Genomic DNA, 13,478 nt, shown 5'->3' with positions numbered 1-13,478 from the left:
ATAAAGTTGTAGTCAGTCATTTCTTTGCGCTGTAATTAGTCGTAAATGTTTTAATGTACAGGGACATCCAGGTAATAGTAATGCAAATCAAATTTGCACAAACTTAAAGTTTAAAAAGCATGTATTGGCGGTATAAAGACTCACCGGCCCATACCTAAAATCTAGGCAATTAATCTGTTGACAAGCCTATTTCACTGATGATTTAAAATGAAAACTGCAAGGTTGGCAGGCAAATCGAATTTCATCATTGTGTCTTCAGTTACTTTGCAGATGTCCATATTACTGCAGAGTGGTTAGGATATGAACTAGCACTGATATCATAGCAGCTCCCCTAGATAAGAGTATACGTGCATGTATAATTTATCTTAGAGAAGTAGTCTTGTTACAAATACACGTACTAGATTACTCTGCTAATTCGTGTATTTGCTCTCGGTAACTCTGACAAAGAAAAAGAGCACAGTGACCTGCATCTTATCTGCTTATTTCCTTATCATTGAAATAAATCCATGTGCAATATGACTGACTGCTTACCATTTGTCCTAATTAAAATCCTATTAGTGTGGTGTCAATAGACTGAAAGTCCTTGACTGTATGCTGAGAGAAAACTTTTTTCCTGGTATCAAACTTAGGAGCTTTTAATCTTTAAATGTCAAGTCATGTTAATTGTGTTGTCATATTGGTTTTGTACAGAAATTCAGAAATACTGGTCAGACATCTATTCCAAGTTATCGCCCTAGTGTTCTGCTGTAATTAATTTCCTTTTTTTTTTTATGATTAGCCATATTTGAAAATCTGGTTGTTTGTTTCCTTTGAACAGGGAATTTGTATGTCTGCTATGTTTATGTCTTTTAAGAAGTAATGACTTGGTGTCTCCACAGTCCTACGGGAGAATCTCAATAATATATTTCTCCTAATCTGTACAGGCTTTCATATTGCTGACTTTATCAAGTCTCTGCCACATTTTTGTGGAGAGGAGATTTTAGAGAGAGAAAAGAAACTGTCTCGTCTCCAAGTGTTTGCCTTGAAGGAATATTTCAGTAAGTAATGAGGAAAGAACTGGTAGGTCTCAAACCAGTATTTTAAAGGCCTTTATTTCAAACTGAATGTGATGGCTCACCTTGCAAAACAGAGGTGAGTTGACCGCTTTATGAAGAAAAAAGTGGAGCTTTAAAAAGAAACTTTTTGTAGTATATCCACGATTGTATGTCAGATAAAGACACTTAAATATTGAGGAAAAGCGTATGCTGAACTTAAAGTTGGTGGATGTTTGTTACACTAATATGTTGAATGTTTAAGCACAGTTTTGGAATAATTCTGTGGTAATTAACTTTTTCTCTGCGAAAGAGAAGTATGCATTGGAGATTTGTTATGTTTATCATGATACGTCATTCATAATAATAACTGAAAGGTCATCCTCTGTAGATTTTCATGACTTTGCAGAGAAGTACGTTTGACTGTCCTGATTTTTTTCTAAGTCCATTGCTCAAAGAGACTCAATTAAAACAAAAAACACTTCTCAGAGATTGGCTAGATTATTGAAAATGGCATACTGTGGAGATAATTTAAGTGTTTTATCATTAACAGAGCACCAGCTTAAGGAAAATACGATTTCTGCTTATAGTCTACTCTTCCATCCCCCGCCGCCGCCAACTTGCAGTCATTTTGAGATTCCTGACTACTTTAACCCTGAGCTTGGGGCTGCTTTAGAGCTTGTGTTTTAGTTTGAGTGGGTCACCCATTTCCATTAGGATGAAGACTGGCTAGGAGCAGTTGGGATTTCCTAGTCATCTTAAATCCATATGAGAATTACCTGACCCTTGATGTTCTCACCAAAGAGACCAGAACAGGCTGTCAGTTATGTTGGAGCCACACTCCTGCAACAGCAGTAAAAGTAGGTGGGTAGGAGGCTCTGTAGACTGAAGCTTTTCATGTTTGGGCTCATCATGTCCAGATGTTTGTCTCTAGGGGAGAGACAAACCTGGATATACTCGGAAATGTGTGTATACAGAAATTAAACAACTGTCAAAAGTTGATTCACGTGGGTTTTCAGGTATTCTCACTGCTAAGTCTTTTCACTTGCCTATGGAGTAAACCACCTGTGCCTTGCTTAACAGTACAGTAGTAAGTGTCAAGTTAACTTTCTTGTGTTACTGTTTTGGGGTGGGGATTTTCTTGTTTTGTTGGGTTTTAGCAGGCGCTAATTATTCTTTGTTACTTAACAGGTGTGGTAGCTTTTCTTTCTTTTTCTTTTCATAGAGAGAAAGGAATTGACCAAGCAGCGTCCAGTTATTTCAACTGATGAGTTCAAAAACTTGTTGGAGCTTACAAGAGAGTGTTTTTTGGACCTATGCAACACTAGTCTTCCTAAGCCTGTTCTACAGAAGGTTACCAAGAAAACTGCGTCGTGCGCTGTGACTTCTGGTAACTATCATTATTTAGAAAATACACTGCTTATTCTCTTTTGATGTATTTTCATACCTGTTCTCAATTCTTTATTAAAAGGAGAGTCTTTCACCAAAAGAGGGAAAAATAGAAGAAAAAGTAAAGTAGCTTTCTAGACTTTTTTTGCAAACTGAAATTATCTTTGCATTAACTATTTCCTTTCTTTTCCTTGACAAAAAAAAATTATGCATAAAATATTTCTGATGACAGCACCAGGCAGGTGTTCCTTTTACTTATATACTTACGTGTGTGTGTATATATATGAAGGAATATACTTATTAAAAACCAGTTTATATATGTGTATAATATTTCTTCAAATAATAAGATTATTTATTTCTGTTAAGGGTTATTCACCATATATTTCTTGCAGAATTAGATTTAATGGAGCCAAATCCAATGGAGTGGCCAGAAAGACATGTTCTTCAGAATTTTGAAAACTTTGAAAAAAACAAACAAAAAATGAGGTAATGGGGATCATCTTTGTAGTGGCCAGTGAACACCTCTCTAGAGGAACAGTATATGTTGATAGCTGTTCTGTAAATTGTTTTCAATTGTATTGATAATCTTTCAGAGGAAACATTGCTTAAGGCCAAAACTAAGTGTCTGTCAGTTTCCAAAGGTGTATTTTCCTGGTATTTAAAGTAGTATTGATTTGATTTTTATTGACAAAACACAGCTGAAAGTTAGCTAAAAGTAGCATAGTTCCAAAACTAAATTACCAAAATAGCACTGCTTACTAGAAAACAGTAGCCATAGTAGAAAAAACATTAAAAAGCTTTTTTTTTTTCCTCCCAGCACACCTTGGGGCATAAATAATAAAGATAGTACATATTTCTCATACTTCCTAAATATGTAATCTCATAAATATTTATATATAGAAATATAAATATTTCCTAAATAGTCAGTACTTAGTATCAGGTCTCAAGTAATTTTACAGTAAAAGATCCTATTGTTTTTATGTTTGAAATTTATATTTAGTTTTAGTTTTCCTTCAGTACTGTTTAAGTGAAACCTGTAGACCTTTGTGTCACTCAATACAGCCTATTAATTTCATTTTAGCTCTCACTTTTTTGTAAGAGTTAATGATCTTCACTGGGTCTTAACATTGTTGCTGACAGACCTTTAGAGCCCAGGTATCCAGCTGCCTTTTTCTCTGCCAGTTCCATCCCATTTCTGTCTTTCAAATACCAGTTAGCCATGGCCTAGACTAGAGTTCTGTGTGTCGGAAATTATCACATTAGATCTCTGCTTTGTTAAAGGCGTTTGAGAAGCAAACAGGGTAAGTTTTTCCTTCTTAATTAGCTTTTGAAAAGCTTCCTGAAGGACCTTTCTGTTTCATAGTCAATTACTGTTTATTTCATTATATTCTGAACTGGTTGTCTTCTACCTATCCTGAATCAGGGTAGCATGTTGGTTAACAGTAGAAAAGAGAGAACTTTACTATACTTCATTGAGGACACTAAAAAAAAAAAAAAAAAGTGGAGAGTTGCATGCAGTAGTGGCTTTATGGTTCCTTTGCTGCATATCGTATGTCTTTTTTTTTGGTTTTTCCCTTTTTTATGGGTATTAATTTTTGATCCCACAGGTCCATAAATGGAAAAAAGGGATGAATAATATTCTTCCCATGGTGTATTTCATAACTAAACTCCAAGACCTTGAAGAAATTACTTTCTTCAGTAGGATGGCAGAGAATTGGCATTTGTATAAATGTTTTTAAGGAGCAACCTTGAGACCAGCAGTGATTTTTTTAATATTTTTTTCCCCAATGCAACAAGATAACTAAAGAAAAGACTGAAAAGTAAAAAAAAAATTACTTCGATTGTTCTTTTTATTTTTTCCCCAGCATTTCTGTGTTTGCACATTCATCTGAGCAATTGCTGGGGCATAAAGATAGCCAGCGGGAGTCATTGACATTGCTCGATGCTAAAGAATTGCTGAAATATTTCACACCAGAAGGGCTACCTGTTGGTGATCTTCAGCCACTACGAATTCCCAAGCGGTATGAATCCAGCATATTAAAACCACTGAAGACCATACTCAGAACTGATGTAGGAGAATGTGAATAACGACTACATGAGAGTCTCAGAATGGCCTAATTGGGTTTGAGTTTGTAACTTGCAACACCCTTGCATCACATGCCTGCCAGTGAAATGAACTGTTACGGTCCTCCTGTCAGTCTTGCTATTTAGTTCTGTCATAATCTGAAATGGCTGGAGATGGTGATGTTGATCCTATGCATTTAAATTACAGAATAATCACCTGATGCGTAAAAGTGTGCCAGTAGACCTCTGCCATGGCTACGCTGCAAGCTGCTGCCACCATACGTGCCCATTTCCAAAAGAGTATTTCTAGCAAAGCAGAAGTCACTGTGGCATGACTGTAATTTTATTGGTGTGATTTCTTTCATTCAGTGGAGGGGAGACTAGGTAGGAAGACAATTAAAGTGTGAAAAAGGCAATAGTTGAGCCTGCTTAACTGTGTGTCTCGTGATGCTGGCCCAGCACTCCTATCTATAGTCTTATGTGGGAAAGTGCTCCTTAAAAGAAGCTTGTCTACTCCGACTGCTTTGCAAGTATTCATCCTTAGTGTGTCTGCTGGTAAGTGTTAGTGTATTAACCACTGCTTTTTCAGCAGGAAGATTGATATAAGGTGTTAGTGGAGTAATTTTCATCTGTTAGAGTTAAGGCCAACGTATATAAGAGTCAAGATAGTGTTTGTAGAAGCAGAACCTATGCTATTTGTGCAGTGTGCCATAGACTGCTAAGTAAGCAAAACAATCTAGAGTTATATTGGTGATCTTTTTTATGTTGAATAATAGAATGTATAATGGAATTACTGGATACAGCCCTCGAGCCTGTTTTAAACTTCATTATGTGTAATAAATTAAGAGGGTTTGTGAGAGAGAAAGGTTCTGTAGGATTTTGGAGATTGCTGTAAAATACTTCCTGGAGTTTTGAAAGTAATCTAAAGATGTTCTGAGCAGAGAATTCAAACAAGTTAGGAAATATGCAGTGAAGACTGAGAGTCTCCTACAGAGTTGTTAGTTAATAAATGCAGATGATTTAGGATTTTGGCTATAATATAAAATATTTTCATTCCAATTAGTTGTGTGGGAAATGAGTTAATAATTTATTTACTACAAAAGTGGTTTTTTAATCCCTGATTTTTCAAAAGCCTCCAGAGAAGCTTTATACCATAGAATACTTGGATTCTTTTGAATGATTTGCTTTGAGCTATAGCTGAGTGAGGTCTGCATTTGAGAGGGTTTGGTCCAGTTTTCTTGGATTTCTGCTAGTTATTAGGAGAAAGTATGATAATGAAACCTCTGCTTTGTAGTACTTGCTGTAACGTGAGTCTGTCTCTCAAGACAGATCTTGGACATCTAAGGGAAGTATAAAACCAGAATCAAGATACTAGATAATAAAGCAGATTAAATGTTTTTGCTTGAAGGCTACAAGGTCTCCCAATGACTTACACTGTACGTGTGATTCTGCTTGGTCCAAAAAGAAGCCAGAAAACCTGTGAAAATCCATAGCTAGATTGCTGTCTAGGAGATGGTGAACCCTTTCTGACAGACCAGGTTGCTGTTCCTGTTACGTCTAGCAGAACTCTGTACTTGTAGCTGCTTGCTCCCCTAGCAGGTGCTCTGACTAGATTCTCTGAAGTAATTACCAGCTTTGCACAGTAGATGTTCAAGCACAGTGGCTACAGACCCAAAGATTTTCCTGACCAACAGAAGGAAAAAAGAGGGTTTATGAGAGACCAGTCAGTTAAGGGTGTTTTCACTTCATTTTCATGTTTGAGCTTAGATAGAGGTTTGGTAGAGTTTTGTCTGACAGTCTTTCTGAATGACCATCTCGCCAGATCCAGTATCACATCTTTCCTGGATGTTTTTCCCAGATAATTATTCCAATGGTAATGACGCAGATACAGTCTCTATGAATGAGATTTGAAGCAATGTGTATGTTTCAGACACTGTTACATCTTGCCTTCATCTCTTCCCTTCTTTAGCGGTAAATGTGATGTGACTTTAACAGGGTATGCTAGGATCTGGCAGTAAGCTCTTTCTGTCTGTCTTGCTGTGGCTTATTCAATGAAATACTTTCAAATGTGCTCATATGATTTAGTTGCAGAGAGTTACTAGCTGGAATTCAAATATCACAGGAGACAAGAGGCTAATTACGAAGCCTGGGAAAGGTGACTTAGGTGAGACAGCAACTTGAAGCTCAAGGGAGGGAATTCACTGATCGTAGTACTGGATTGAGAAATGGGAAGTCAGTTCTTGGTTTCTCTCAGTTCATTCAGCTACTCAGGTGTCCCATGGTGAAATGGGGTGATAGCTGCTTATTTTTACTGATAAATTATTTGGAGGAGTGACCTCTAAACTGGTTGAAATGTCTAGGAGCTTCTGTAATACTTACAGCTTGGTAGGTATTAGTTGAACTTAAATTCTCACTTCAATAAAGATTTAATTTTCCATTGATGCTGTACCCCAGGGGCTTAACTACAAGATACGCTGTTCTGGTCTTCTTATGGCAGGCATTTGTGTCTGACTTCTAGAAGTATAATTTACCCTGACAGTAATTAGTTGAAATAGATGTGTATTTTTTTTCCTTTCAGTGAAAACTCATTTCTTTTGACACCAGAGCTTACTCCTCGGAAACTCAGAGGTTTGCCTTTTGAAAAAGCAGCTGGATGCCATTATCATGGACTTGAGTAAGTTTCCTGGCTTCTTTTCCCACAATTATTTTTCAGCTTCCAGTCAAGGTATAGTTAGAAACATTTCAAGCAACATGAATATTAATTATGGAAAACTTTATGTATCCTTCTCCTTCATTGGAAAAACTTTGCATGTGCCACCTGTCCCTTTCTTTATTTTATTCATTGGTTAAATTGCAGCACTCCTGCCTTGATGGTAATGTAAAAACATTTAAGGTTATGGTTTTTTTCTGGGTTGTACTGCTGTAACTATTCTCAGTGTCTCTGGAAATTTTAATTCAGAATTAGAAGTGGCAAGGGGAGGAGGGTTCATTAGTACATATCAGGTCCCTTGGGCAGCGCATGAGTGAACTACATACATAGATTCTAGTTTGATACTAAATTGTAGGCACTTTCTGACTAAGAGTCACAAGGTTTGTAAGACCTGCTGTGAAGTTATGTATATGTTCAGGGAACCTGAAAACCAACACCAGCAGGCAAGTGTTAGTGGTAAGAGTCTTCAAAAGGACCCAATTAGGACTGTATTTCGTCCCAGACAGCCAATGTTGGTTATTTGTCAGAGCTTTAGATGAGCAAACATCATACAGTGTTGCTGTGTAAAAATAATTCAGAAAAATATAAAATAGTCGTTGCGAAGAAGAGGAAAAGCACATACAAAAATGCTAGAGCAGATAATGTAGTATAACTCTTCTGTGTAGATAGACCCTTGGTCTTAACGCAGTATATATAAAGAAATGCAGTGGATACCAAGCATAGGCAGTTCAGTCTTTGTGAAAATGTCTGCTGCCTCCTAAAATCACATTTTCAGGTTATCAGAATGTGACTAATTACACTGCTGGTACTTTTTTCCTGTCAACTGCAGAAATAGTTTGGTTAAGACTCTGTTTAATATCTGGCAATTTTAGCCATGTTCTCTAGGGAAGTGAAGCTGTCGTTCCTATCAGTTCAGCTATTTGTTTCTTCTTTTTTTGAAGTGGTAGCTCATAAGCCTGTTAGCTTTCTTAGGTTTTAGGTACGAGGGGCAGCTGGGTAGATAGGAGAAATGCAGATTGGTCCTCCCAGGTGTTGGAAGAAGGCACTTGACTGTTGTCTGTGGTAGCTCACAGACCTACCTGACCTCTGTGGGGAGTGTGCATGGGGGTTCAAATTAGGCACAGCACAACTTGTGCTGCCTCTTCTCATAGCAAAAACATGGCAGGTGGAGACCACAGGGAGGCCTGGATGCTGTGGAGAGGAGGGAGACCCTGGCATCTTAATGTTAAAAGCGGAATGTGCTAGCAATAAGGGACAGAAGCAGTACAGAGAGGTGCTGGGAGCTAGCGTGAAAGGGAGGAACCTACAGCTGTACGACCAGAATATATTGTAGCAAGACTATCGTATGGTCTGTTGGAGCAGATGTGTTTTGTACCATACAGTTGTGATTGTGATTTCCATCTGCATAGCTGCTGTATTTATATTTGGACGTAAAGTCTTGTCAACAAAACCAGGAGCAGCAGCTATGATTAAATCAAATTTTTGGTGTAATGAGCCTGTGCCAGCCACTTGAATCCTGTGTTGCAAAGAGAAAGTAATTGCTGTTAAAGCAGAGTGAGTAAAATGGCAATTTAACTTCTAAAGAGAAAAACATTTTTATCTTTGTAGGGGATGTGATTACTCGGGGGACTGGCAATATATACAAGGAAAATTAAATACCTTGAAATCTGTAAGTCAAGAGACCTTACTTTTATCAGATAATGAACTTATTTTTAGTGGAAAGTCTTAATCAGCTGTAGAAATGGATTCACCAGTCTGTTATTAGAAAAGTGGATTTCTCCCTGAATATGAAAATACTTTGAGGAAAGTGGAAAAATCAGATCTAGCAATTTAACATGACTCTGTGTTAAAACATAAAAGTAAAGAATATGTCTAAAGTTCCGAAGAGCAGGGAACATTGCTAAGTAGTTTGGAAGGCAGGCTTGAGTGATAGCTCACGCTGTTCAGAATGCATGTTAAGAAAAGGATGGCATAATATTGGATAATACGTTTGTCTTCCCCTGCAGTAGAGGTAGTATAAGTTACTGGGCGATAAGGCATCGATCTTTTGCAAGGAATCTTGGAAGTCACTTACACAAGAGAAAAGTTAGTTAAGATGCATTTTGTATTGTAATCTCATGAGTGTATTTCATTGAGTTAGCACTGTTCATTTGATCTTTTTTGGCTCCACTGTATTTAATATGGTGTCTTCTTTTGATTTGGTTGATTAAACTGTTTATTTGTTGTGATCAGTAGGAAGCTTATGCTTGTTCAGTGACACTTCTGTATTTGTAGCATTTAAAAAACGTGAATCTCTCATATAGCAGTGCTTATCTTGGACAAAACTAAAGGTCGCACTTCCAAAGAGTCCAGTTAGCAATAGCACTTATACAGTGACCACTCCCTATCTTCCTCATACTTGCACTCAATTAATACAGTCTCACAGGAACTTAGTTTTTGGCACAACCTGACTCTTTGTAAAATTATGTCAGTATTGTTGTATTTTGAGATACCTGAAGAACTTCTAACTTTCAAATCACATGTATTGTATTTGGGGATCTTTTCTTCAGGCATTTCCTGTGATTCTCTTACGGCATATGCACTGAAGAAGTCTTGGATTGTATTTTGGGGTTGGTTGGGGGTTTTTGACAAAGGAAGTTGCGTTCTCCCAGGAAGAAATGGAGGCATATTGCATGATAATATTAGAGTGTATCATTTATATATAATAACCTGATATTTTCTGGGTCTCAAAGTCTTGGTGGATGCTTGCCAGGTCTGAGGTCTGAAGATCCTGTATCCATTGTGGTGTGCTGGGTTCATCATTTATTTGAGTTCAGGGTTACTCTCATTGCTGTTTTATTGGAGTTTCACACTGGTTAGCATATTAAGAGATGTAACCCCTGTTAAGTATAGACTGAATATAAAAAACATGACTTATTTTTCAAGGAAAAAATTCTGCCCATGTCCATGGAAATCTTCCTTGTAAGACCACAGGGTAATGACTTACAAATAGTATATGATTCAGCTTCTTCGTTGGAGTGAGACTTAAATATTGCAAAATCCTATCAGGCATGTGTTAGTTTACTGGGCTGTTTAATCTATCTTTCAGAACAATACACCAGTACAAACAAAGTTTTGGAGCTTATATGATTGTCAAAAGTAAGTTTTTCTGGTTTTTTTCTGATTGTAATGAAGCAGAGACTTTCATAGATTTCTCACGAATTTCAATTGTAGATATTGTCTAGATAACAGAAGAGCCTTAGAGAGAGATGTGGGATATGCTGAACTTCAGACTCGTCTTATTCGCTATGAAACTCAGACTACTTGCACCAAAGAGTGCTGCCCTGTGCCGGTCGTCTTGAGCCCTCTCCCATCTCCTGCAGTCTTGTCAGAGCCTGGAAGTGTCCCTGACGGAGAGTCTTTACAAAGCGAATTCAAAACAGAGGCATCAAGGCTAAAATGCAGATCAAAAGACTTGGATTGCTTTTATCCCAAGAAAAGGTAATGCCCTGAATAAAATAGATCTCTGGCATGAAATATTTCAGTAGTCCTTTCTGAAATGCATCTTTTCTTTCATCTCAAAATGCTTTCAGTGAAGCTGTCTGGACAAATGTTCTAGTTGTTTAATCCTCTTCTGCAGGTTCATTTTTTTCCTCAGGTGTGACCTTTCATTGATAACATTAGATTAATCAAAACCATGCAGCACAGGCACCTTTTATTTAAGTGATTTGGGATTGTGTCTTGCAAAGTCCCAAAGTGCCTTTGAAAAGATGACAGATAGCTTCATCTAGGACCGAAACTGTAAGTGCTGTTGCAGTACAAATAAACAAGTAAAGGTTTAGAAAGCCAAGCCCTGTACAAGCAGAGTAATTGAATTCCTAATCCAAAAGACTGCTGGTATAAGATGACCTACCAAAATTCAAACTTACTGTCAACCTTGTTTATTAAAGTCTTTTCTGCAAGTCTAGTTTTTAAGACTTCCTTTTGTCCTTGTCCTCATTCTGAGGATGCAAACTCCTAGCATCGATAAAACTGCATAGCATCTGCTATGTTACACTACTTCTGAATTCACTTGTTCCTGTAATACTGCTTCTTTCCAGTTTGATACCCTTTGCAGTCTAATCACGGTAAGCCTTTAACAGAGGTATGGTTTTAGGAATGTCCGTATCTTTTGCAGCTTGCTGAATAGTTAGAAAAGAAGATGCCGTTGCACTTAGCACTTTGCAGGCTGGAGTTTCAGAATTACAGTGCTTTCACAGTTGAGGATTCAACATTACAATGTTCCAGTAGAATTTTAACACCCAACTTGCCATAGTTACAGATGAGTTGTGACATTCCTGTAGGGCCAAAAGAAGTTAGATCGTTTCAAGATGTATCCTGAGACTGGAGGCCACCAAATTCTGCTCTTCCTAGCTATCTAGTTGAAGGGTTCATGCAAAGCTACACCTTCTTCCAGTTTCTGTTCTTGGTTATCTCTTTTTGTTTTTTTTTTTTTTTTTTCCCCTGTTCGTTTCTAGACATTTTTAATCAGAGATGCAATGGGCCAATGTATCACAGACCAAATCGGTCAGTAAAGTGTTCTTCCAATACAAAAAAAGTTACATAATAGAATCCTGTCTGCTGTTTTCAGATGCTGTTTGCAAGAATGCATGGTACTTAATACTCTGAGCCGCAGCCTCTATAGCAGAAAAAAGGGCACCAAAAGAGTCAGTACAAAATTAAAAAGTGGTTTTGTTTTTTCGTTTTTTGGTCTTTCCAGGCTAACCAAATCTAAGAGTACAGATTCCCTCCTCTCTCAGGCAAGTGGAAGTAGTGGAAGTCACCACACAGTTGCTGTACCGAGGAAGCGCTCTGAAAGATCAGTGTCTTTAGCTTCCATGCCATTGAAACAGCCTGGTCAACCCCACAACGTAACCACTAAGGCTGGCTCAGCCAGTCGCCTATGTGCAACCAAATCCAAGACTTCAAAGCCAGCTAAGGAACCGAGATCACAGAAACATACAAGGGTAAAGGTCTATGTTGTTTGCTTAGTGAAAAGGCATCTGCTTAATTTCTTTCTGTCTGACTTGATTTTTAAAATTTTCTTAACTCAAAGTAAACTATCTTCATCTCTCTTATTGTTTAATTTCATTCTGTTCACTCGTGTAAGTGATCCTGAAGGCACTGAGGAGAGTGTTGCAGACGCAAGGACTAAAAAAGTATGCGTGGAGTATTATATCATGCCTAGAGAATTAAGGCTGAGAGAGAGAGCGGCTAAGAGTAAAAAAGGTGTGAATGGCTATCAGTGAGTAGGAGTTATGAAATGTAGAAAATTAATATAAAACCTATAGGCAACAAAGAAATATCTGCTGGAAGGGTCAAAGCCACTGTGGAAGAACAAACTATTCTGAGCATAAAAAGATACTCCAGTAGTTCTACAAGTCCATTAATTGAGATACTTTGGTGCAATGATGTTTAATTAATAGCTGTATATATGAGGAATGCCACTTTTAAATACCGTACATGAAAGTGTTTCTGCCTTGGTGATACTAATTTTAAATTAATCCCAGGGTGCTAGATAGGACACCGTATGAATATTGATGTCATACTGTTAAAGGCAAGTTGGCATGGCCCAAGTAAGCATAAATTGGTGTGATCCATTCAGACCTACAACAAAGTTTAAACATCTTCGATATAAAGACTGTCAGAGTAAATTTTCTAATCTGACTGTAGTGTCTGCGATTTTTTTAAATTATTTTTTAATATGGATGTGTCAAACAAGGGAATACTGATATGAAGAAAAGTTAATCTTTGTGTGTATATATATGTATGTTTATTTTATTTTATTTGGAGAAGAGAAAACCCAAGCCATTATCAATTTTTTCCTGTCTTCCAAGCCCCATATGAATATTCACTGATCCTTTACGTTGTTTTGACAGGTAAACATTTCCTTATATTTTTAAATGAAGGAAATGGAGTTGTTATTAAATAACTGTCCAGATTTGATCATTGGGTTGATGGCATTTGGCCAATGGATTAAAAACGGAGGCAAGATCAAAAAAGATCAGGTGTTCTGTTTTTCTCCTTCCCTTGGACAATTTTTCATGGCAATAATTGGGATGAACTTTTGAGTGTGTTTCTGTTGTATCCAAGATGCTGAAGGAGGTGGTTGCTGACGTTCTTCAAAAACATGGAATTGCAGAAGATCATAAGTGCTTTGTATCATGCAGCCAGCGTCTCTTTGAGATATCAAAGTTCTACTTAAAGGTAATTAGAAGACACGCTCTTACAGTTGTTTGTTCTTAGTTAAGTGAATCCATTTCTGA

The 13,478-nt window shown here is 37.4% G+C and overlaps 1 protein-coding gene across 6 annotated transcripts in view; it reads left to right on the top strand.

Moving 5' to 3' along the window:
• MTBP (MDM2 binding protein) overlaps positions 1 to 13,478 on the top strand; it is a 34,960-nt gene that overhangs the window by 12,767 nt on the left and 8,715 nt on the right. For 5 of the 6 annotated variants that reach the window (XR_008731477.1, XM_055705627.1, XM_055705625.1 and 2 more), the window contains exons 13-20: positions 924 to 1,037; positions 2,257 to 2,421; positions 2,813 to 2,906; positions 4,286 to 4,441; positions 7,063 to 7,158; positions 10,408 to 10,674; positions 11,933 to 12,179; positions 13,306 to 13,419. Coding sequence is in view for 5 of the 6 variants with exons in the window: in XM_055705627.1 (XP_055561602.1) it covers positions 924 to 1,037; positions 2,257 to 2,421; positions 2,813 to 2,906; positions 4,286 to 4,441; positions 7,063 to 7,158; positions 10,408 to 10,674; positions 11,933 to 12,179; positions 13,306 to 13,419 (1,253 nt within the window). In the remaining variant the exon portion in view is untranslated. The remainder of the gene's footprint in view (positions 1 to 923; positions 1,038 to 2,256; positions 2,422 to 2,812; positions 2,907 to 4,285; positions 4,442 to 7,062; positions 7,159 to 10,407; positions 10,675 to 11,932; positions 12,180 to 13,305; positions 13,420 to 13,478) is intronic. The other variant, XM_055705628.1, reaches the window with a different exon arrangement.

The sequence above is a fragment of the Falco cherrug genome, chromosome 3 (assembly GCF_023634085.1).
Source record: "Falco cherrug isolate bFalChe1 chromosome 3, bFalChe1.pri, whole genome shotgun sequence".
NCBI classification, from domain to species: Eukaryota; Metazoa; Chordata; class Aves; order Falconiformes; family Falconidae; genus Falco; species Falco cherrug.
This window is presented reverse-complemented; position numbering and strand designations above follow the sequence as displayed.